The sequence below is a fragment of the Peromyscus maniculatus genome, chromosome 17 (assembly GCF_049852395.1).
Source record: "Peromyscus maniculatus bairdii isolate BWxNUB_F1_BW_parent chromosome 17, HU_Pman_BW_mat_3.1, whole genome shotgun sequence".
NCBI classification, from domain to species: domain Eukaryota; kingdom Metazoa; phylum Chordata; class Mammalia; order Rodentia; family Cricetidae; genus Peromyscus; species Peromyscus maniculatus.
Window position 1 is genome coordinate 8292728 of NC_134868.1, and position 26118 is coordinate 8318845.

The 26118-nt window shown below is 43.5% G+C and overlaps 1 protein-coding gene across 8 annotated transcripts in view; it reads right to left on the minus strand.

Annotated features, from left to right (window-relative positions):
• Positions 1-3571: 3571 nt before the first annotated feature.
• The window catches only part of Marchf1 (membrane associated ring-CH-type finger 1), a 748496-nt gene continuing 725949 nt past the window's right edge, over positions 3572-26118 (minus strand). For 6 of the 8 annotated variants that reach the window (XM_042263091.2, XM_042263084.2, XM_076553273.1 and 3 more), the window contains 2 exons: positions 13333-13480; positions 3572-6177 (listed from right to left, as the gene is read on the minus strand). In XM_042263091.2, coding sequence (XP_042119025.1) covers positions 5879-6177; positions 13333-13480 — 447 coding nt within the window. In that variant the 3' untranslated portion in view covers positions 3572-5878. The remainder of the gene's footprint in view (positions 6178-13332; positions 13481-26118) is intronic. The other 2 variants (XM_076553275.1, XM_042263092.2) reach the window with 1 other exon arrangement.

Below are 26118 nucleotides of genomic sequence, written 5' to 3' on the forward strand. Positions count from 1 at the left end.
TCCCAGACCCAGTGCCACCCCTGCCTTTGAGGGCACACACAGCATGGGATTGCCCTGATGGACTTCAGTCTTGGATGACGTTTTAATACGCGCCTTGTGTATTGGAAGTAACTTGTTTTTTGATTTTACCGAGAATCACACCACATTTGGCTTGATTCTCAGAAGAAAATTTGGATTTTTGAAACACGTTAGGACTATTCAAGGGCCATGGAGACTTTAAAAGACCATGATGTTTAACTAAGTGCATTTTGGATTTACAAAAGACTTTGAGGCCAAAGGCAGAACGCTGTGGTTTGGATTTTAAATGTCTCCTGCAAGCTCCTTCTTTGCACACTCAGACCCTACCTTCCGGTGCTGCTTTGAAGGTTGTGGAGGATTTAGGAGGGAGGGATCGGCTGTCAGTAGGGCCAGCTCTTTGAAGGTTATGCCTGTCCTTGGGTCCAGTTGTCTACCACCGTGCAGGTTGACAAGTTGCTCCAGAAGCTGTGGCAGACCGAAGTCCTTCTGAAATGGAGCCAGAACACACTTCCTTAATGTCGCCCCCCACCCCCCCATGCGCTTGAAATTTGGATCACAGCAGCACAAAAGTAGCAAATCCATCTTTCAGATAACAGTTGAGCTAGCACTTGAGGTGATTCTTTCCTGCCTGATCCCAGGCAGCGGATCTGTCAGAGAGTCCCAGGCAAAAGGCCGTTGCCTGTGCACATTGCTAAGTGATGGTGCTCTCAGTTCTGCATAGTGATCTTCCGGTTTCCCCATTACGTTCTCCTAACTTCGTGGCCGGTATCTCATGACTTTTTCAAGGTTTCTAACTGTTCAGATACGAGTCTGCTGAATCTGCAGCTGTTGGGTCTGCATTAAAAGCGCTGCTGTGCTGTTCTGCTGTAACAGATGCAGTATTCTTTTCACTTTACAGACCAGCAGACCCCACTCTGTTCTTTTCTCTGAATCATGCAGTAAATCTCTCATGTAATTCCACAAGACAGAACTGGGTGTCTGCTCTTTAAGCATTATAGTAAACGACTTTCTAAACAAGGTAACTTGGGAAGCTGAGGAATGAATACGTGTGTGCATATGTAGACATACTCACTGTACACACACTTAGGTGACCCTAGGAAAGCAGACACCATGCTCTGGGACGCTCGTGCCCTGCTCTGTCCTGAAGTCTTCTAACGAGGCCAGCTGTTCTTTTCTTTGAAGCTAGAAACTTGACTTCCACTATTCTAGAAGTCTGCAAATAGCTCCACAGGCTGCAGGCAGTGGGCGCAGAGTGAGGAGCTGTGCTCCATCCACCTGGACAGCAGAGCATTGTACTGAAATACTCCTCAAACTTGTTCAAAGTGGGCTTGGGAAGCTTATGTATTATTTCCTTTGGCTAATGTATATTTATTATCTATTTTTGAGACCCATTGAAAGAAAGCTATTTCTTGGTCCAAAGAATGCTATCTATTCTAGGCCTATGTGGAGACCTAATAATATTTCAAGCTACCTAAAACATGAGTTAATCTGGTTGGGCTGGTCCATCACCTGGCTAAGGGACTACTCCTTAGAAAGGCCAGTTCACCTTAACTCAAGCTAAAGAGGGGAGGAATAATTATCCCTTTAATGAGGTAATGTGCTTTTCTTACCCAGAAGGCTGGGCACAGGTACAGTCAGGATTGAGCTGCCACGAAGCTTTTAGGAGGACACACCTCAGGAAAAGGCGTTACTTTTCTCTTTCTTTCTCTTTCTTCCTCCAATGTGATTCTGAATTTGGGCATTGCTTTCCCTCACCCTTTGGACTCTCACTTCACTCTGAAGCGCTCCTGCATTCTGTGTGGCCACTTTCAGAACGTGGCTGACACCCATTGCTAAACATGCTGTCCTTACTGAGATTGCATGTCTCTTCACCTTCTTCATCCTCTCTTCTGACGGCTGCTGCGATTCCCAGCTTGTCTGCCCTGTTGTTGATGAAAGTCTAATAAAGTTGTCCAGGAGCTTCCTTCTGAGTCTGTTCTCAGTTATTCTGTTGACAGGACTAAGTCCCCAGTTTTCTCAGTAACATGTGACATCCTAGGTGGGGCCCCCCAAATTTCCATAATAGCACAAGGTTGGTAACTTGGTAACTATAGATTTGACATAACTGAGTTAAAAACTCAGACCATTATCAGATCTTAAATTAAGAATTCAGGGTTTGGAGTGCTCTAAATACAACTCTAGGAATCCCGGTACATTAGGCAGAAAGTAGAGAAAGTACAGCCAAGATTCGGAGCATTTGTTTAATATACAAAGTCTTTCACAGATAATTACTTTCCTTAGTTTGTCTTAAGCACACATTACTCACAAACAGTAAATTGTTAATGAAAGACAATAGATAAAACTAAAAAAGTACAAATGCCCAATCTCAAAAATTGCACACAGTTAAAATATTTTCTCCTTCATTTGAATGTTATATCTGATTTCAACATGGGCTTTCTTCAGGCATGGGAGAAGTATTGCAGCCCCAAATAACAGCATTTCCTTTCAATTGTATCATGTAAAATAGCACCATTGAGCTGATGTAAGGACGCAATTTTATAACAGTTACAATAGTAAGTTTTAGGTTCTCCACTTAATATTTGCCCCCAAATATTCACTGGCAAGGCAAAGTAAATTATATCTGACAGATGGAATAAATGACCTTTCTACTTCATTTCCCCCACCCCCCAGTATTGTAATTTCTCATAATGATGTCATTGTGTTAATGAGCTCACTTCTCAGCAGAAGAATAAATATCTGTAGGGTACCCAAGGTCCTTTTCACAAAAAAAACTCCTGTTTGGGGGCTCTGCAGGGTATCATTACCTAGCAGCAGCTCTGAGTGAAGGTTTGATCCAGGGACATTCTGAGAAAGACTCAATGTCTGCATTGCAGTATCCTGGGTTACTGGGACTCTTTAAGTTACCATTTTTTGTTTTCATTTTTATAGGGTTTTGTTGTTTTATACTTAAGTTAACCTGCTTGGGGGAGGGCTTCATCTTTTAAAGATTTATTCTTTTTATTTATGTGTGTATCTGTCCATGTGTGTGTGGGTACTCTCAGAGGCCAGAAGAAGGTTTTGGGTGCCCTGGAGCTTGAGGTACAGGTTGTCGGTTCGGGGAACTCAACCAGGACCGGCTATGAGAGCAGAAAGTGTGAGCCATCTCTCCCAACCCTGGGTTCACTTTTAGATGTTTTGATTTTATTCCTTTTCAAATGAATATTTAATTATATCTAATAGAAATGTCAACTCTTGATAGAAAGCATTTTCAATGTCTGGTTTATGGCATTTCTAATATCCCAGCTTCCCTTTGTGTTCATAAAAACCCAGTTTTAACAATCTGTAAACTCAGCAATTCGATGTTTTGTTTCAATTTCACTTCATATTTTACATGAGAGCAGGTAAACACACCTCAAAATAATGTCATTCTGTAAAGCAGCTTTCCTCCATAAGCTGTAAGTCAGGCCATCAAAGCCAAACCTTTTCATTGTTACTAAGTGAAAACTCTGTTACCACGTGAATGTGCAAAGATAGTTTCAATACTGGCTTTATTCATTTAGTTTTAAACTTTCTGTTGTTTTTTGTTCTGTTTTTGGAGGAAGGTCTCAGGTAGCCTAGGCTGGCCTCTGTTTGGGACTCACTCTTCTTCAGCAGAGGATAACCATGAACTCCTACATCTCACAAATGCTGAGATTACAGTTGTGTACCTACTAAAATGGATTAGTAAGAGCTGGGGGAAATACTCAGAAAAACTGAATGATAGTTAACCCTTTGCGTGAAGTCATGATTAACCCACCCATCCTTTGTTGTCTATATTCATCTTAAATCTTTAAAATGGAAACTATCCAGGAAGTTAATACAAAGTTTAAGGTTCAGGTCTTTTTCATTAATGTCGTAGGAACCCTTATTTGTTCTGGAGATCTGGCCCAGTTTTGCTATGTCCACCATATTCTCCCTGCATGTTTAATTCTTGTCCCTCCCACAAGTTTTAAGAAAGATGAGTCTTTTAAGGTTTTGTTTCCTGACTGAATACCTTAACATTTCTCTTGTATATGTACATGAATATACACGTCAAACACACACACACAATTGACATTGTTTACTATGTCTTTATTTCTAAGGGTGGGGCTATTTGGACCCAGTGTCAATCACTACAAATACCATACTCTCTTCTCATTGAAACATCTTTTTTTTTCTTTTCCTTTGATAATCTGTGAAGAACAAACACTGATAATTACAAAGTGCGTGGACGTGGTACCCAGATTTGTGCAACATGATGCCCATGCTTTGGTTTTTATGGCCATCTCTGCCTTTTCAGGATAATAAATAACGAGAGCTAACCAAAAAAAGTCACTTTTTAAAATGTGGTCACCTTTCTTTGACAGGTTGTGATTATTAGCTCACTGCAGTGTCCTATCAGTGTCATTGAATCTGTATGGAGCACAGTGCTCAGTTGTTGAACCGCCAACAGCTCATCACTCATCATAGAACCTTGACTATTTTTACCTCTCAGCTGAGCAAGGGAATACTGTCAGGTGTAAACATGGCTGAGATCCTTAGTTAAGATGCTCACCTGTCACATTGACACTCCATGTGGGTTTAAAACCCTTAACACATTTGGTTTAGTAACAAAATATTTAATTTTTATTTCCCTACCATAATGGACTTTATAGGTACTACACAGAAGTTAATTTCACAACATTGCTACGGATTGCACTGACGCCCTATACTTTTGTTTTGAAAACTTCATTGAATTCAAGCTGGAATACTTTAATTTGATGAGTTTAGTGCTTTGTAAATCAACCTTTAAGTGAAACTGCAAAACAAAACCATGAACTAAACTGCTGTTTTGAAATATCCAGCTGTTAAATGGGACAGAGGTGTAGTTTTTAATGAAAAGGCTCTGCTGTCCAGTATCCCAATTAGATCCTGTCCAACACACTTGGCTCAGTTTGAAGTGTGTCGTAAACACATGCTGGATTTTGAAGACTTGGTTCAAGAAAATGGTGAAAACTGTTGTAATAACAGTTTCCGTTGATGACGTGGAATAACTTGCATATTTAATGTTGAATAAATTATAAAAATGAATTGACCTATGTTTGCTTTTCCTAACGGGGCATACTAGGAGACTGAAATTGTACACCTGCATGTGCAGCTCATCTCTCTGTTGTTGAGCACTGTGTAAGAGGGACCCGATGTAAGAGGGACACAGCCTGATAGATGCTCTCCAAAGGCAGTGCTAGCTAGCCGAACTCCACAATGCTCTGAAAATCTTCTCTTCATGATTTAAATTTCAACAAAACTCCAAACATTTCTATCTTCAAATGTGTATTGCATCCATTTAAAAACATGCATCTGTCAAAATAACCAGACTTCACAATAGCCAGAAAAATCATCTGTCAAAGTGTAAAAAAACCTCAAGTACTCCGAGTTTGCCGCTGGTGTGACTTAGGGATGGTGCACACACTTTCAGGCTTACGACCAGATGTGTGTCATTTCCAGTGGAGCAGGCTAATGTTACAGAACCCTCCAAAGAAGTATATGCTGCATTTGAAGACTGTCCTGGGATTCCCTCGGCACTACTTGAAAGAGGATCGCATGTCCGTCCAGTCTTTCATCACTGGAAGCGTTGCTTGTACCAACAGTTCCTCATGAACTCACTCCCTAAGACACTTCCCCTTTCCATGTCCCACTGCGGGCTCTGCTTCTTGGGATCCTGATCACTTGATAGTTTCTCCTCATTTCCTTTTTGCTCCAAGTCAGGACAAACAAGTCAGTAGGGGAACGGAGAAGACAAGGAAGCCACCAGAGCAGAAGCATTTCTGTTTGTAGTGGCAGGGGCTGCAAAGATCCTTCTGGGATGAAGTTCCCTCTGGTTCCATCAGACCGGTATAACTTCCGGCGGGGCGCCCTCTGCAGATGGCAGTGAATTTGAACCTGTCTGTGGCACAGGCACAACCACAGCGTCCTTGATTTCTGTGTTCACGTTACATGAGAAGTTCTTCTCCAGTTTGTTGGCAGTGTCTGGGCAATTCTGCACAAAGATCACACGGTTGTAGGCCTTCAGCCTACGCCACAGTTGAACATAGACTTTACACTGTACATACATGAAGACGAGACCTCCCGTGAAGCCAATGGCCACCACAACCAGTTTTGTCCAAAATGGCCATTCCAGCACACCTGTGAGACAGAAAGAGAGGGTGTTAGCAAGTTGTCATTTCCATATTTGGTCCTCACCTGGGATCCCTTCTACAAATATTTCCCTGAATTATGTATATTGTGCCACAAGGTCTACCAAAGGGAATAGGGTCAATTTGTGGTTCCCCAAACTATGAAACGATGGGCATTTTCAGTATGTTCAGACTTCTTAGGGAGCAGCAATACTATTGATTTATTCACAGAGCTGATGCTGCAAGTATGTCAAGCAGCCCTGGGCATAAGGATTGCTTTCTTCTGTGAACAATGCAAACTTTGGGACCCTGGCAAAGTTTTCATATTTTCTGTCCTATTGGTCATTTACAAAGCTGGTGTTTCTCAAATATGACTTCCCTGGATCTTTATAAGATGATTTTTTTCTTTAAGTGTGTTACCTCTTTTTCTTTGAAAAGGAAACTTTTCCTTTTAAAAATTGGGGGAGGGGGACAACTTAAATGGATCTATGTTATTGGCAGGAAACATCTCCCTACTGCTGCTGACTGACGCCACATTAATCTCTTTTCCTGACTTTGGTCACCTAAATGTATTTCTATGCTTCTTTCAGTAATCAAATCTGAAACTTATTTTTACAGTGGGTGAAGAGTACGCAGTAGAACTTACTAGAAAGTTTCTGCATAGCCAAGAAGTCCCTTCAACTGCTTCTTTCTCATGCTTTATCTGAAGTCCTGTCTGTGTAGTGTTGGAAACCGGGTATCCCCTGTCCTAAGACAGGTTCAGGCTGCAGCATGGGCTGACCCCATCCTCTTTATAAACTGCCCATTCATTAGAGCCCACCCCAGTGAGAAAGGGATGCAGAACCCATGACTCAGCTAGTGACATCATTTCCTGATGATCTCTGTGAAACCTCATGATCCCAATTACCATGGCATTCTCCGTCAACCTCTGAAGTTGGCACATAAAGAAAAAAAGGTTTTGCTGTCTGAAAAGGCAAATGCCTTTTTCAAAATACTTCAAATTGTCTACATAGAATCCCACTAGAAATGTTACTAATGGTACTTAATTCACTTTGGAGCAAATGGAAGGACTGAGACTATTAAATTGGGAGAGGTGCTCGAGACAGTTATAACTTCCCGAGATACTGCTTTGGAGAAGTACGTTGGGCATTATGGCCCCATTGATCAAACTTAGGTCCTTAGACTTGGCTACAGGTGCCTTTACTTGCTAAGCCATCTTGTCCTTTTTTTTTTTTTTTTTTTTTTTTGGTTTTTCGAGACAGGGTTTCTCTGTGTAGCTTTGCGCCTTTCCTGGAGCTCACTTGGTAGCCCAGGCTGGCCTCGAACTCACAGAGATCCGCCTGGCTCTGCCTCCCGAGTGCTGGGATTAAAGGCGTGCGCCACCACCGCCCGGCCATCTTGTCCTTTTTTAAAATTTTTTTAAAAATTTATTTATTTATTTTGAGACAGGGTTTCTCTGTGTAGCTTTGTGCCTTTCCTGGAACTCACTCTGTAGATCAGGCTGGCCTCGAACTCACAGAGATCCACCTGCCTCTGCCTCCCGAGTGCTGGGATTAAAGGCATGCGCCACCACCGCCTGGTGCTCCTTTTTGAATAGCCTGCAGCTGTCATGTTAGGAAGGCAGGACCACCATGCTAGATAATTAGAACAGTAACAAAAACCAAGCTGGAGAGATAGCTCAGCTGTTAATCTTTAAAGGGACATGAGCTCATTTTATATTGTCAAAGCTCGTATATCTAGTTTTCCTTTACTGCCTTCCAATGTAATCACTCTCTCTCTCTCTCTCTCTCTCTCTCTCTCTCTCTCTCTCTCTTAGAAAAATAGCCAAACTCCATACAGCTTAGCTGCATCCGTCATTCTAGCTAGCGGTATCTCCATTGGCAGACAGGTAAAGGCCCCCCTGCTTGTCTATACAGCTGCTGGATGAAGTGCCAGCTCTCTCCAGGTGCAGCCGTTGACTGTAGCCATCAGCCCACCTGGCTCAGGCAGAACAAATGCCTAACCAAAGCACAGAATGAGGTGAAGTAAACAGCCACTGTTCTAAGTCACTATGTGTGGACAGGTTTTTCAAAATAGAGACCAGTTGACACATTGCTTAAAAACGGAGGCAAAAGTCGCTCCTACCCATGGGGTTCTTGGTGTCACTCAGTGAATTAGCAGTGTGGTAGAGCAGCGAAGTGCATGCACTACAGTGGCCTGGGTGACTTGAGTGCTCCATGTCTCTGGCTAAGTTGCATACCGAGGGCAGTGATTTCTGTGGTGCCCACACTCAAGTCTTTCTCACTTCCTGTAGGCTCCAACTTCTGGATGCCTCTAGAATCCAGGGGGGTCTGAAGTCCAGTTAGCTGCCAGCCATGGTATTGGCATAGAGACAGACCCAGTGCCTCACCATGTGCCCTTGGCATCCCTAGCAATTTTAATTCTTTTCATCAGAGGGACACTTCAAAAAGACCACCAAAAATCAATGGAAATGTCCTTGAATGTAAGGGCAATAGTGTGCACTGAATTTGTTAAGGAGTTTTTATATCGAGCTTCCAACCAAATGACTGGCTTATAAATTGTGCCGTAGTCCCTGGGCCCTTGCAGATTCATTTGCTTCCTAGAAATACTGTTTCTCAGAAAATGCATTTCCCTTGATTGTAGAATCAGGTTTCTGTCCTCTCTGGCACACGGGCTAGGATATCTTTAATATATCACTTTCTGTTTTCTCTGTAAATCAAATCGGAGAAACCAGAAGGTTCCAGATAGGCTTGTAATATAACTGTAGATTGGGCAAATTGTGTATTTTCTCATCTTTAAACCAACAATCTCTCTCTATGTCTCCTTTTTAGGTTTGGTATTTCTTAGTGCCCTGTATATTCTGCCATGCGACTGGAAACATCTAGGATGTGTCTAAAGCCTTTGAATCACTCAGCAGCAAAAGAGAGAGAACCCAGAAGCTGTGGGGACACTGCATGTCTCGACAGACTGTCTCACTACTAAGTTGGAATGGGTTGGGCTGGTGTTTTCCTTACACAGTTACAAGTATGATTGCATATAGGAAACATGTGGGTTGATGCTCTCTGTTTTCCCCTTTACAGCTGTGTAAGTTAAACAACACACTATATATTTTTCCTTACCTTCTTTCAACATTCTAATCAAGTTCTTAAATAATATCAAAATTTTAAATGCAGTGTAAATAAACTATGAATGATGTGGCATGCCACTTAAATAAACACATTTCAATTAACCTCATTGCAGAAACGCAATTCATGATGTCTGAAAACGAGTCCTATAAAAAAAAAAGTCTAGGAGGCAGAGAGTCTAGTTTTCTTGGTTTTCCAAATGAGGAAGCTGTGCTTTGGAGAGATGGTTTTCTTCAGCATCACTGCCAGTGAAGAAGGCGGAAGTAGAGCCCTGGCCTGCCAGCACCTGCTAGCCAGTGTCTGTCATATTAGGGCACTGATCTCTAGAAGTCAGCTTTACATCTGTGGCTGTGGCTGTGGCTATGGCTGTGGCTAGTGAACTGCTTTGAGCTTCCACCAATGCCAAGTGCTCTCTGAATAATAAGACAGGGTCCCGGCTTAGAGGAGCTGCTGCTGCTAGCACTTGATTGTCCGGCGCCAAAGATTAGCACCGAGAACACAGCAATGTTCTAAAATAAAATAAAAATCCCTGTAGAAGAGACACTCAATTCACAGTGCAAACTTTTGTGGCTTTAAAAAAGCCTTTCTTTTTTCTTTTTCTTTTCTTTTCTTTTTCTTTTTATTTTGAGACAGGGTTTCTCTGTGTAGTTTTGGTGTTTTGGTGCCTGCTCTGGATCTCGCCTCTATAGACCAGGCTGGCCTCAAACTCACAGAGATCCGCCTGGCTTTACTTCCCGAGTGCTGGGATTAAAGGCGTGTGCCACCGCCGTGCCTGGCTCCTTTCTTCCTTTCTTTTTTCTTTTTTAATGAGCTAATATACTGGATTATTTGTCTAGAACATGTAAGGAAGAGGCAGGAGGGTCAATTACTGCTCAAGTGAAAGAGGCAGCGACAGTACTCATTTAGATTGTTCACGTGAGGAAGAGGAGGCAGGAGAACCATGGGGGAGGGCACCAGACATATCCAATCTAAAAGAACAGCGTCGTAAATGCACAAAGGGCTTGTTTTCTATCTTTGTCGCTACAGTCAAATTCGCCGCTTCAGACTCAACATCAATTCTGGTTGGAAAGCACAATGTGTTCCTCTTTAGACATGTCTGAAGGTTTTCAAGATGGCTTTAAAATATCCTAGCCATTTAAATTATGCAGTCCTTCTCCAGGAACTTCAAAGGTAAATCCAGGATCAGCCCTCACGATGCCTGAGGAAGATTAAGGTGCCGGCAGCTCAGATACCAGCGTCGCCCGCCTCACCATTTATGTGGGAAAGAAAGGCTTCAGACAACTCACACACGCATGGGGGCAAGGCTGCAGACGCAAGAGGGTTGTCAACACTGCCCTGTTAGAGAAACCCCACAGGCCCTTCGACATTCAAGGAAGGTGGATGGCTATCAAAAGGTAAGAGCCAGGGTAGCTCACAGCAGGGTGGTGGCTTTAGGATTTTCACAGGCCTGAAAAATGCTTGTCAGGTTTTAAAGCTGGATTGCTGGGTGCTCCACATCAGTTTCACATACAGAGTTCTAGGGGAGTAGAAGGCTAGAATGTATTTCTAAAGAGTTCCCAGGAAGTGGTAATGCTGCTAGTCCTGGGGGAATTTTGAGTTGAGTTTCCTAGGAGTTAGGTTAGGGATGTGTATGGAAATACAGTCTCTCTCTTTTTCTTTCTCACCGTGTGTGTGTGTGTGTGTGTGTGTGTGTGTGTGTGTGTGTGTGTGTGTATGTGTGTGTTAGGCAAGAGAATCTGGAAAGAATTGTTTTACATAGAGGGAAAAGCTGAGCAGGAATTTAGAAATAGATTATCGGGGGAAGATAGATGTTTGATGTAATTGGTGATACCTAGGTCCTTGGGGCACCATCGGGGTTACATATTAATAATATTGACTAAGTGGGGATAATGTTCAGATTCATGATTTTGTATTTTGTGGTAGTCAATGAACATGAGTTGAAGGTGGGGAGAATGGAGAAAGTCTAGGTAGGAGGCTTTGGCTCTTTTGTATAAAAACAAATTTCCCATGAATATTCTTAGTGGGGAAGCAGATACATGGAAAGAATCCAGGGCTATGAAGCAGAACACATAGGATCTGGTGGCTGATTTCAGGGAAAAGAAAGACTGACCAGGGAAAGGAGGAGGGGGGTCCAGTTGTTAGAGATGCTTTTCTCATGGTGCTGATGTTGGACGTGGGAGATAGTGTGGACATCCTGAGCTTGAGTCCCTGGAAGACTTTCAGAGATGCTCTCGGGAGGGAGATGCACTCTTTGGGGTGTATTATGAGCTGGGTATAAAATTGGGGAGGTGGTTATCAGCATGCAAGCATCAGCTAAAGATATAAGAATAGAGGGTGACCACTGGAGCATGTGCAGGAGACAGAACAAAGGAGGGATGTGGGTGTCTTGGCTTCTACGTTTGAGACTATGAAGCTCCTTACTGTAAATAGTCACAACTTACATGTCTCAGGTGTCGGACAAGCACAGCTAACTAAATATGAGTGTTTTCCCATGGGAATCTTGTCTGGGTATAACACGGGTGAAATGAAGTCCTACTCCTTGTCCACCACAATCTGGCCAAGTCAGGACAACGTCTAGTCATGGAAATGCTTGTTTTTCCAGTGGGGGTTTTACGTAGCCATCTAAGAGTAGAAAGTCTCTGGCCAGGAGTCATCAGGTCTGCTCTGTCCTGCCTAGCTAGGAACACACTTGACTCCTAAGGGGGAAGAGTTGGGTGATGTGAGATGGGGACGCCCTGCTTTCCACGTCGGCACGGTTGGGTGTCTGGTACTTGTTATGTGCAATTATTGTCTTAAGGCTCTACCTGCAGGGGATGAGAATTTATTTAATCCAGATTTAATATGACACCTTAGAAGCAAGAAACTGTGAGAGAGTCATAATGTAGCAGAACAGAAGCTTGCTGTAACTGATGCAGTTTATAAATGAGTTAATGTTGCATAAATGAATTTGAAAAAAAAAATCCCATCCTACCTGTTTCTCTAATCCTTAGACTTGATATAGGCTTTTCTTATGTTTTTGTTTTTAGAAAAGAACACCAGGATCTTCAAGGCTCTCTCGAGCTCATCTTCCCTTAACCAGCTGTGCACACCAGGAGCCCTGCAGGCCTGGAACCTTCCAAGCCAATCCCACTTCAGGGAGCTCAGAGAACAGGCATGCTGGTGTGCATTGCTGCCCCCAAGTGGACAAGCATGGGAAGCCTTTAAATATATTTTGTAATATCTTGCTTTGTAGTCTGGACACCATCCTTCACAAACTGGGCATGGCTAAAATTTTCAACTACAGTGCTGATCCACTGCCTCAAATTACCCAGTACACATTCTCCACAACAGGGTTACCTTGTGCCTTCAAAGAAGGCAACAGGTAGGGTGAATTAATTAATTAAATTTATTATTTATTATAATTTATTATTAATTAAATTAATTATTAAATTAATAACTTTAATTAATTAAAACTTTAAAACTCTCTTCTTCTTTCTTCTTCTTCTTCTTTCTCCTTCTCCTCCTCCTTCTCCTTCTTTTCTCTCTCTGTCTCTCTCTCCATCCCTCTTTCTTTCTCTCCCTCTCTTTTTTCTTTTCTTTTCTTTTTTTGTTTCTCTGTGTAGTCCTGGCTTTCCTGAAACCCACTCTGTAGACAACCCCAGCCTCAAACACAGAGATCTGCATGCTTCTGCCTCCGTAGTGCTGGAATTAAAGAATGTGCCCCCACAGCCTGGGAGCTCTCCACTTTTCTAACAATTGGTGTTGGTGTGTCAGGCAGCATCTGATGCTCAGGGAGCCTCTGGGAAGTCTAAGTGGTGAATGCTAGCCATGCGTCTCCCACTCAAAGTTTCACCAGGACCTAACACATTCCAAGTCCTTACTTAGGATCCCGAGTGGTCCATGCTTTTTAGACAGAGTTGACCACGGAGATGAAGACTTGGCTGCAAGTGCTGGCCCTTGCTCAGGTGTCCCACCTGGAGACCTAAACTTCAGCAACAGCGCCCTGCCTACGCCATCGTGAGAATCCTGGGAAGGAGGACCGAGGGGAGGCATATCCTTACCATTGTCGTTACCTTGCTTGATTTCCTCCGCTGTCCGATCGATCAGCACATACAGGGACCACACCACACAGGTGACGGCGATGACGTGGAACGTGACGGAGCAGAATATTTTCCTTCTTTCACTTGTGGTCATCTGGAGCTTTTCCCACTGCAAACAGAAACGAGTCACTCACCGCCAGGTTTATAACCAGAACACTCTGCTCTCAGTTTATGTTCCAGACAGGAACCTGCAGTGCAAAGTGAACATCACGTTTTCAATTTTACACCACACTGCTGTATTCAAGTAAGTCCCTGCATCCGGAGAGATAGGAAATCATCCCTGACAAAGGAGACATAACTTGATTCGTAAGAAATGATTTCCTAAGGAATGATTTCCTAATCTCCAAGTGGATGAGGTCAGTCTGTATCTCACTCTGCAATAAGAATGAGGTAGGTTCACAACACTGTATGATTTTGACTGGTGTGGTGAGGGATGACTCAGTTGGTAAAAGTCAGGCATGGTAGTGTGGGACGGTAATTCAGTGCTGGGAAGGTGGAGACAGAGGGATGCTGAGCCCACTGGCCAGGCAGACTACTGGACCTGGTGAGTTCCAGGTCCAGGGAGAAACCCTGTCACGAAACAAAACAACAGCGCAGTGGAGAGTAGTGGAGGAAAACACCCAGTGTTGTCGCTGGGCTTTTACACAGCCACACGTGTGTGTGTGTACATGTGGTAGTCATATGTGCACATACATATGCCTGTGTAAATAAATAAAATAGTATTTTTTTTAAAAAGAAAACATTCCCTTTCAGCAGTGACCAGCAGCTTTTGCTACATGGATCACCATATAACTGGGCAAGTGTCACCTGCTTGATAGGATAATTGAACAAGGATTTTAGTTCTGTAAAGTTAATAGGAATAACATATAAATCAAAGAATATCACCATTTGCCAATAGCATTTTGTGATTTGATAAATATTACTCAAGTCACCGTGGTATCAAAAGGTACATGCAAAAAGTCAATTATTTGTGTACAGAGATCTTCTGTGTTCCAGTGCAGGAGATTAACTTTAGTAAATGCGTGCACGCACGCGCACACGCGCACGCGCGCACGCACACACACACAGTACATCCTCAATCAAAAAGTTGGCTTGGAAAAAATCATAAGAATCAGGGCTTCTGAGGCTGGAGAGGTGGCCCAGGGCTCGTTCTCTGTATTTACATTGAGTTCACAACTACCCGTGACTTCAGCTCAAAGTGATGTAATGCTCCCTGGCTTCCCAGGATAGGAAGGCACACAAATACATGTAAATACAAATGAATAAATCTCTTTTCAAAAATCAGGACTTATATCTAAAAAGCAATTTTGTGAAATGAAATACAATGGGTCTAAAAAAAATACCAGGAGAGGATAGGGTAGTAATGATTCATTTGTAAAGATTCCCAAGCCAGACAATCACTTGTTAGTGAAATTAGAAGTGACATTTTAAGAAGACAGTGTAAGAGGGTCATCAACCTTTCCCACTTTATAAATCCTCATAAGACCATTCAGAAATTCACCACACAATGTAGATGCAGGGCCATCGCGCCCTCTGCCGTATGAAGACATAATTGCACGTGGTACTCTCCACAGGGCCTCCCAGAAATCAAGGCATTTATCAACTGTTCATGTCTGCTCAGGTCGATGTACAAACTTTTCAACTAAGATTGCAAGTGTTCATGACGGCAAATAGGTGGAGGAGGTAGGGGTATGCGACTTATTTTAACAAGTTATGAAAGTGCTGTAATTTAATATTTGCAATGTTGAAATTGAGTTAGTAGCAAACTTGGTCTGGAAAGACTGGGTGAAAATAAAGTGAAACGATGAGGAAATTCACATTGCACTTGTCTTTCTCACCCAATGCCATAAAGCAATGTGTGACTTGTGCTCACATTCCCAGCTGTGCCTTGTGACATTTGGGACATCTCCTGCAGGGGCGCGTCCAGTTCTCAGAGCTTTTCCCATCATCAGCACCAGCTCACCTGCTGGACCTGCAGGTCACCCAGCCCCATTGGTGGGTGTTTTTGAAGGCGCGTCGCCATGTAGCCCAGGCTAACCTTGAATTCGCAATCCTCCTGCCTCAGTCTTTGGAATGCTGGTCTCACAAGACGCTGCCCTCATCAAGCCTGGTTCCTTTTCCACATCTCTTTAATCCCTCCGCTTCTGTACCTTTCTGTCATGCTGGTCAGGTTTTCCTCCAAGCCCTGAAAACACTTCAGCTGAGGCTGACCGAACAAACTCTGCAAAGTGTTAGCTCCGCCCCCGCCCTGCCCCCCATAGCTGGCCTTGACCTTGCTTCGAGGTTTTGCATCTCCTGGTCTTCGGTACATGTTGTTTTCATCATCCTTGGCATTTACTCTGCGACTCCCAAACACCAAAGCCTTGAGCAGAATTATATTATTCCTCTTTCCCTCCCTTCCCTCCCTTCCTCCCAACCTCCCTCCCTCCCTTCCTCCCTCCCCCTACTTTCTTTCCTAGTCCCCCTATATCTCTCCCAGATTTCTAACCTAACCCGGAATTTTTAAGGAATCTATACTCCGATAACTCAAATGGTGCCCCCTGGTGGCACCAGTCCCCACTGGTCCTTAGCAGCATTGTGTTTCTGTACTGTCAGGGCCAGGAGTTTCCAGCCATCTGTTTAGACTATTGCTGTAATTTCATTTGCATAAATGCAGAGCTGCATTTCAACTGCTTAAAAATTCCCGAGTCTCCTTGTATTATTACTGTGGGGTTTGTCGCATACATCAGGTCCAAAATGCATTGCGTTCTGCAGACACCTTAGCACAATACGTTGTGTGAGACTTTAAGCACACCTTTCAAAGGCTCCGTGACATTGCACATTGGGGAAGTTTCTCCAGGTTCCATTCTAGAGGGTTAGTTCTGAAGAGTGTTCCCCAGCACCTGGGGGGCTTGTTAGTAATCCAATGTTTGGGGCCCCACCTCACACTTCCAATTGAACATTTTTGGCAACGGGGCTCCTGTAATCTGAGGGTTTTTTTTTTCCAATTATTTATTTAGTGAGTGAGTGTGCACACGTGCCACAGGGTGGCTGTGGGGGTCATAGGACAACTCTAGCTTTAGATCGTGTGGGTTCTTGGAATCAAATGCAGGTGCCCAGGCTTGGCAGCAAGGGCCTCCACCCCCTCGAGCCGTCCCGCAGGCCTGTGATCTTAGTATTAGAAAGCCCTCCGGTTATCGGGACGCAGCTGCAAGTTTGAGATCCTCCTGTCTAATGATCCTTTGTAGACTAGTAGAGAGGCTTGACGGAATATAGAAACGGCACTTGTCACTCTCTATCATACACTAGTTACTAGTTAAGGGAAGGTGACTGAACCAGCAGGAGCCGACTGTCTATAATGTAAGTGTATCACGCTGAGTAGAAGGAAATCATGAAACTAGTGAGTTTGTTCAGAGTAAATGGGCGGCAGTCAGTTCATTACTCACTAAAATAAGCAGTTTCACTGTGATTTTAGTTTCACTTTCCAAATTAACATCGAAGTGACGGGAAAAGCTATTAAAATAGCATTGTGTGTGTTAACAGTCTCAAGTATGTTGGGAGGGAACCAAGTCACAGAGTCTGAACAGTTGCGAGAAATAACTCTTGAGATAAAAAGTCACAGCTACACCTGTAGCCAAAAAACACCAGAAGAGAAGGTCAGCCTTTTCAGAGCTTCAGTGGCATTCCTGAAAGTTTGATGGGCGCCAGGAAACAGGAAAGGCAGCCGGAGACACCCAGAGACACAGTGGCTGGTTGAGGTTACTGACTGACTGAGGCAGTGACTGTCACAGACAAGTCAGAAAGTGTACCCGGTGCGAACCTGTCCTTTGACTGAACTACACACAATTATCCACACGGATTCCCTGGTTTTGTTACTGATAACTAAACCCTTCCATGTTCTGTCTGTGAATGTTGATAATTAATTGTTTGGCATCTCCGTACGTGGCCCATACGGAAGGGAGTGTGTGTGTGTGTGTGTGTGTGTGTGTGTGTGTGTATTCAGCTCCTCTGTTTCTCTTGATAATTTGGGAGAAGAGAAAAGTGTTTTGTATCAAAACACTGCAAGGAAACACATCCAAGGAAATTTTAAGTGGAAACAGGAAGAAATGGGCCACATACCCAGAGGGGCCTGTGAAATACCCAGTCAAAACAGAACTATTGTGTTGCCATTGGAGGAGTTTGTACATGGATTAGTTCAGGATTGGAGGAAGTAGTTATGGCTATCTGGTTGAAGTAAAGACAACACCGCAGGCAGTTAGTTATCGGTCTTACTAAAAATCACGGCTTAACTTTACTGTAAGGGAGAAGACTAGCTGAGAATCTCATTGCTGCTGCTCAAAGGGAGCCTCCTTTGGCCTTTTGAATGGCTGAGAAATAGGAATTCTACAAACAAGGCCAGGACAGGAGGGAATGTGCTCTGTCCTGGGAGGCTGGGACAATCACAAGTGGTTTTCAGGGTTAGTTAGTTGTTGTGGTGACTAATCGGGATTATCAACTGATGGCATTTGAAACCAGGGAAACACGTCTCCAGGCATGTCCACGAGAGATTATTTAGATTCGGTTAATTGACATGGGAAGATCTACTCTGAACATGGGCAGGACTTATGCCAGAGAGAGAGAGGGAGAGAGAGAGAGAGAGAGAGAGAGAGAGAGAGAGAGAGAGAGAGAGAGAGAGAGAGAGAGAGAGAGACTGAGCATAGGCACTCATTGCTCTCTGCTTCCTGGATGGGGACATCACGTGACCAGCTACACCCTGTTCCCACCTCGCCTGCTGCAATGGACTGTGTCCCTGGAACTGTGAGCCCGAATCAATCCTAGCATCAGTTGTCACAGCAGTAAGGCAAGAAACTAACAGCCAGGTGACAGAGCCGTGTGGAGGGAACTGCTTCCCTGGGAACACACAGAGACCTTGCTGAAATCACCACATGGATCTGCAGTGCAGTCCTCTGATCCAAGGAATATTTATTAAGATAGAAGCTTCTGAGGTCAAATTCTAGCTCTGCCACTGAGGACTGTAGGATTCACCTGAGGTTCTTTCTTTTCTTTTTTCTTTCTTTCTTTCTTTCTTTCTTTCTTTCCTTCTTTCTTTCTTTCTTTCTTTTTTTTTGTTATTTGATAGCTAGTATTTTATTCAGATAGCAGTCTCATTACATGTGGTCCAAGAGCATTCAAATAAGAACTAAAATAAAATCAGATGTTAAAATCGGTCTTCAAACATCATAGCCAATGATGCCATGTTTACCTATGATTTCTATGTATAAAAACCATAAATGTCTTCGGCGCCTCTGCAATGCTGTCCCTTGGGTGGATGAGGTTGGGGTCATATACTACATACATATAAACAGCACACTGTAAGTCAGTTAGTCAACCGGGAATCCCAGCTGACTTGTGAAACAAAATTCCAGTAGGTCCACAGAAGGCTTGGGACAAGTGTAACAATTCTTTGGATTTATTTCACTGTAGCAAACTTGATTTGCCTGGGTCCCCGCCATCTATCTCATCCACTTCACTCCCTTATACAACCTGCTCCATGTCTGTGGACAACTGAATTTGTGAATCTTTAAGGGACTGAAGAGCCAACTGGCATGAAGCAAAGTTTGTCAGGAGTTCGGAAGTGCGCAGGCCTCCAGTCCCTTGTGCGAAATGACAGAGGGGCTGTCAACCACCTGTGCATGATCTTCCGCAGACTCGAAGTCACCCCAAATGGATACAAGACTGCAGCATCTAGGCAGTGATGGAAAGAAAAGAGGCTGGAACATGCAAAGTACAGGCGCTCTTTTCCTGTGGATAATTTAAATGCACAATTGAAGGGTCTGCAGGTAACAGAATCTCAGTACGGAAGGGACAACGGTTCTGTGTTGTCAACTTTTCCTAAAATTTCCTCTCTAAAATGTGTGTACTTACATAAACCTACATTATATACACATTCGTATGGAAATGTGCATAAGTCTGGTGCTAGATTATCAAGATGGTTTTTTCTTATACCGTATTCCCCCATTTCTTCATTGTTTTCCACCAAGACTTTCTGATAAGTGTTTTTGAGCAAGTCTTTGCAACTTGCTTGTAGGATGGCGCAGCAAAATTTTCCACTAGAGGGCGCAGGGCTACCATGAAGATGAATGAATTGCAAACTAAGAAAAGAAAGGGGAAAACGCATTTTTCATTAATCTATCTTGAGGGGACAATAATATACGCTACTTAGACACATCTGCACGGACCTGTTGGGTAAGCAATTAAAATGGTAAATTCCTAGGCTGCATCATGGATTCATGGCTTGGGCTAGAAAGCTAGAAATCTGTAATATTAGTGTGAATGCAAATGATTTCGTGTAGGGAAAGGGCTGAGAGTTACTTCCCAAAGAAAGGAAGTGTCTAGGGAAATAGTTTAGAGAGAGAATGGAATACATAATAACAGTTTTGTATAAGTGGTCCTATTTCCCCCTCCTTTTTCATGTGCTCCCCAAATCCACCTATATCTGAGTTGCCATTATCATATTAAAAACAAATTAGTTAAAGATCAAACTGACAGATTAAATGAAGCTTCTTTAAAAATACTGGCTATTCTGCTCTCTCCCAGAGGTTCTGGGGAGAAATACCAAAGCATTTACTTCGGAAAAGAATCAGCATCTCTGCTTCACACGTGCCGATGCCTCAGCAAATCTGTGTTCGTGGGGATGCTTCATTATGTACAGGAGCTTTGTAGGGCACACATGAAAGAAACGGTATTGCGTTTCTAACATGGCGCAGTTTCCCTTTGCAGTAGGTTTAAGGACCCTGGGAATCGACACAGCCGTGTGTCTGGAAGTCCATCTCTCATGTGGTTTCTGCCATGTGTCTCTCTCGGTCCTTTTTAGTGATTCTCCACAGCACCTGTGGGGGTGCCTCAAGCGGGATCCCTCTCTGATCACTGAAGGATCATAACCTTGGATGAAGCACTTTCCATTTACCAAGGAGACCCACAGAGATTGGGGATATTAGAAGAGAGGCTATTCATTTTTGGGGATGGTGTCTTTTGATAGTACCTTGGCTGGCCTGAAACTGTTAATGTGACCAAGCTGGTCTGAAACGACAAAATCCTCCTACTTTCCAGTACTGAATCTCCAGGTGTGTACCTGCAAGCCTGGTGAGAAAGACATTATTGATTTATCTATTAATCTATTATTATTTATTTATTGGTCATTCATTTATTATTATTACTATTGTTTTCTTGAGACAGGGTCTCTCTACACAGGCCTGGCTGTCCTGGAACTCACTGTATAGACCAGGCTGGTCTCAGACTCAGAGAGATGCTCCTGCCTCCTGACCTGACCAAAAGGATACTTTAAATCATTCACTTTTAATCCCTCATTTTCTAGGAGAAGAAGCCGAGTCTCAGAATGTGAAATTGGGGTGACAGTAGATTTTTTTTTTAATTATGGCACTAATGAAGAAAGTATCATATTGTACAGGGCACTGTTCTAGGTGTTGGGAAAGATCACTGATTAGGGTGGCAGCTGTGGAACCTGCAGCGTTTATTAGATTAAGAGACTGTGTAATTGCACATCAATAAGAGATAATAGGCTTTGATTTTATAAGTGCTTATGTTGAACTGCATTTCATTGTGTTTGAAGGTGTCATTCTCAAACATTCCTTTAGGTGGCAGCAAAGAGAGAAGTTTCTCCTTGGGCCCCTCTGTTACACAAACCCCCAGTCTGCTCAAGTCTACGGACAGTCCTTTGTCTCTGTTTATTTTTGTGGATCAAAAACATCCTTACCTTCCCATTCTGTCCAGACTCAATGCCACTGTCACATCTCAGTGTTGCACAGAAAATTCAATGAAAGTTGGATATTTTTTTTTACTGTCTTTTAAACACTTAATTTTGAAACAAATCTGAAACATTTATATTGTATCTTAAAGGGAAGCAAGTTCAGTTTTTCTCTGTAACTCATTGAATCAGGTTTTAGATCTAGTAACATGTTTAAATGAATAGTGTCCCAGTTAAATTACCTAGAATCAGTTTTTTAAGTATTTTGATACAATGTATGACTTTTTTAACTTGACATTTTAGTCTCCATTCTTTTTGTATTTGTTTTTCGAGACAGGGTTTCTCTGTGTAACAGCTCTACCTGTCCTGGAACTCATTTTATAGACCAGGCTGGCCTCGAACTCTCAGAGATCCGCCTGCCTCTGCCTCTCAAGTGCTTCTATTCTTCATTTATGTGTGTTTATGTAGAAGTGAGGGGAGAGGACTTTGTGGAAGTCAGAGGAATCTATGGGAGTCCTCTGTCTCCCTCTGATATTTGGGGTCCAGTGATCAAACTCAGGCTGTCAGGCTTGGCAGCAAAGTGTCTTTATGAGCTGAGCCATCCGACCCGGACCATGATGTCTGAGCATTTGACCCAGTGTATTATACCAGAACCTGTTAACTGCCATTATGAGACACAGGCATAGAACTTCCTCCTGAACCTGAAGATCATCCCTTTCTTTCTTTCTTTCCTTCCTTCCTTCCTTCCTTCCTTCCTTCCTTCCTTCCTTCCTTCCTTCCTTCCTCCCTTCCTTACTTTCCTTTTTTCTTTCAGAAACTGCTGGGGGTTCTAAGAGGGTACAATTTCCTCATAAAAATTGCATGCAGAATATTGTGTTTATTTTTTTCTGGGGACCAAGCATGGCTTTTCATGAGTTCTCTAAGAGAGAACTGATACATGTTTCATATTAGAAGGCTTTTCTTTATAGTGTACCACCATGAGTTAATATAAATACAGCTTGCAGAAAATGGGGAGGCATTGGGCTGGGTTTGTGATTCAGAGACTTGATGTCTTTAGAAAAACAGTGTCTTTGTGGCCACAACTGGACAGAAGTCCTCATTTGCCATGAGTACAATGGCTTCCACATGTCAGAGCTGATTCTCAGCACACTTGGCAGTGGGAGTGATGGTTACCAAGAGTGTTACTTTACAGAATATGGAATCACTGAAGAGGCAAACTACTGGGCACGTCTGTGAGGAAGTTTCTTGACTGAGTTAAGTGCAGTAGAAATACTCACACCGAATGTGATTGGCACATTTCATAGTCTGAGGTCTTAGGCTGCAGAGAAAGGAGAAAGCGGGGCTGGAGAGACAGCTCGGGGCACAGCATTTGATGAGCAAAACCAGCCATCTGAGTTCAATCCTTGGAGCCCACGTCAAAGGTGGAAGGCGACAACTAAGCCATAAAGTTGTCACACACACACACACACACACACACACACACACACTCACACACTCACACACACACTCACACTCACACACACACATACACACACCCACACACCCACACACTCACACACACTCACACACACTCACACATACACACACACTCACACATACACACACTCACACACACACACACTCACACACACACACAAGCACTCGCAAACGCGCATACAAATAATAGTAATGCAATTTAAAAACCGATTGTTCTGTGAATTCTGACTGAGAATACGATATGGCTAACTGCCCCATGCTCTTGTCACCATGCCTTCCCTGTCACCTTCCCTGTACCTTCTTCAATCTATGAAGCAAAACAAGCCCTTCTTAAGTTACTTAATTTGTTGGAAACGGTTGTCACAGCAACAGGAAGAGTAACTAATGAAGTGGGAGAAAATGGGAAGTGCTCGTTCACATATGGGAACAGCCACATTTGAGCCAATATTGGCATCATCTCAAGGGGAACTCTGTTCCATCCTACCATGGCCAATGTCTTCAGGGAGAAATCGGTTTGGGATAAGGACAGCTCCTGGGGCCTCAGGATCGAGTTCAGGTGTGAGGATGCCAGAGCGATTCCTCTGGGCTTTAGGGAACTGCGCCCAGAGACTCTGTTTTCCTGGAATGGCCCCTTAGGCTTCCACGCTCTGTGAGGAATTGCCAGAGACGTGGCAATATTCATATTCTATAACAGATGCCATTTTTCTGCCTCATGTTTAAGAGTAAGAAGAGATCTTTGGGGCTGGGATATCGCTCAGTGGTAGAGCACTGGCCTGACATGCTCAGGGCCTTGGGTTTAATCCTCAGCAGTAAATCCTTTTCAGTAAAACGGAAAAGAAATGCTTGCCTGAGGAGCTCTTAATTTAAAGTACTTATTTGGTAGTCTGATATAGTCTCTCCTTTCCTCTCAGAAATCTTATAAAAATAGGGTGGTCTTGCTTCCTTCTCTGTATCCTTCATTCCTAGTTATCTATTACTGGAGCTTATAATTGATTGATTTATTAGATAATGAGCTATTTTCTCTATGGAAGAATCAACTGTTAATTTCCTTGGCACACTAGACCCCATTGTGGCAGAAGATATCACTAAGTAGTCTGGCATTAATCTCATAATCTCTTCTAATTAAAAGACATCAACAAAACCACAGCTACACCCAAAGAAGTTGCATGTGGTGGTTCATGTGTTTAATCCCAGCACTCGGGAGACTGGGGCCGGAAGACAGCCTCAAATCTGAGGCCAGCTTGGACTGCCTGGGAATCCTGGATCAGCCTGGGCTCTAGAGTTAAGACTCTGCCTCACAAAAACAACCAGTCGGAGCCGGGGAGATGGCTGAGTGGATAAGGGCACCGGCTGCTAAGCTGGATGGCTGGAGTTCAGTGCCCTGATGCCACACGGTAGAAGGGGAGAACCAATTTTCATGGGTTATCTTCTGACCTCTCTATGTGTGTGCTACGGCACATGTGTGTACATGTGTGCTACGGAACATGTGTGTGCATGTGTGTAAGTACACAAACACACACACAGTGAAAGAATTTTAAAAAAAGATAACCAGTCAAACTAACAACAGCACCAAGGAGACAATGTTGGTCCCAAATTGAAAAGGGAGCAGGACTCTTTAATGCTTCCATTGAAGAATCTCCTTCAACTGAAGATCATAAACACCTTCTGACTGTGATACAAGGGGAAGGCGCAGGGCCTTATAGATGATCTTAAACTATGTAGTATTGTGTGGGACAGACGTTTGGCCGAGACTGCACGGGGTGAAAAGGCGTAGGAAGAGAGGAAAGGGTGGTCGAGACCCTTGCTACAAGCAGCGCGGAGTTTAGGATTGACATGAACTGTTAGAGGGAGGGCAGAGAGACAGATTGTATTCCCGGAAGTCCTTCATGCAATCTCTTCTAAAGAAATTGTACAATTATTGCTTAACATAGAAAACAATACCACAGGGGACAGGGACGTAAGCTAGCCTCTTCTGAAGGAGAGGATACGAATAGTATGTCTGTCCTTCTGAGAAGAGGATGGAGGAGCAGAGGGTGGTGGGGCAGCTGGGGGAAGGTGGAAGGCCCTGCTTCAAGATGACATTTTGTTCCTGGTGCTGAACTCACCAACTGTGAGGGGAAATCTACAGTGCGGCCAATCCCTGGGCTCAGATTCACAGGAACAGATGCAGGGCCAGCCTGAGTGAACAAGCTATGCAGGAAGAGGAAATAAACTTGCAGGAGGCAGACCAGAGAGGTGCAAGTCCCAGGTCATGTGGTCAAATGGGCTACATTCACCACATCTCCAGTCACATGGAACATGGGTTCTCAGGGGTAACAAAAGGCCATTTGTGCAGCTGGGAGATGGTGGGGTGAGAAGCAGAGCCCCTACAGTCGTCCAGAGGCAAGGACCCATGTTCTCATGTGACAGTAGGTCTGATCAAAGATGACTGCTGCTTTGGAGAACACTGACACTCTTATGGGTAAACTCCCCTAACTTCCTGTCTTCAGACTTAGTGCATATTTATAACTACTCAAGCTCTCTCACTTCCCTCCTTCTTATTTGTGAGGCCACAAGGCCCCGGTACAGTTCAAATAAATCATGCCCTGCAACTATTGACCGAACAGTGCTTTTTCCATTTGTTTTTACTTGTCTTCCTTGGTAGTGCCTTTTCTTCCAACATGGAAATCACGTTTATGGCTTTCATGTTATATTTCACAATGTTATCCTTTGTGTCAACTTCTTATTCATTGGAGATAATTTATAAAACATAGAAATGTAAAACAGATAAAATTATTCATAATTTCATCTGCAATTTTTTCTTCTTTATATGTGCATTCAAATATGCTGGAATGTAAGCATTCAAACTTTTGAAAAAATGTAATTATACTTCTGTGTCTCTTCGTTTTGTTTTCTTAGCACTTGAAGGATGGGGTGGAGATGTGGGCAGTTGCTGATGATTCAGAAAGTAAAAGGACCACCCCTTCAAGGGTGTTCTTGGTCCTAAGAGGGCAGAGAAAGGCAGGAGAGAGTGAGCACATCCCCGGTGGGGATCGGGGTGGTGTCAAGGAGGAGATCCCTTACAGAGGACAGTTGCTCAGGAAGCAGCTGGAGGAAAGACCAGCAAACAGCCACTGTGGGACACAGTGCTGAAAGATGACCGAAGGAGGACAAACGGAGCAAGAGACAGTAATGGAAAGGGGAGAAGACAGACGAACATGCCTTTTCTTTCATATACAGAATCTAAATTTAAATCACACTCATACATATGTGATAAGAGACCAGGACAGGTAAAGCCAGGTGAAATGGGGCCAGTGGGGCAAGGAGAAGGAGGGGTATGGGCAGCAATGAGGAGAGTCTCTGAGAGGTGCAGTGATACATGTGCATGGAAGTGTCATAGTGAAACTCGGTATTTTCTATACTAATTGAAAAGAAGTTAATAAAAATTAAAAATAAGGGTAGGAGCCACACAGGGCCCGAGTCCCCTCTGAAAGAGCCCCATCCTTTTCTTAAGACTTATCTGTGTTAGGTCTCATGCATACCTTTCCTCACTCCAGCGGAACCCAGGA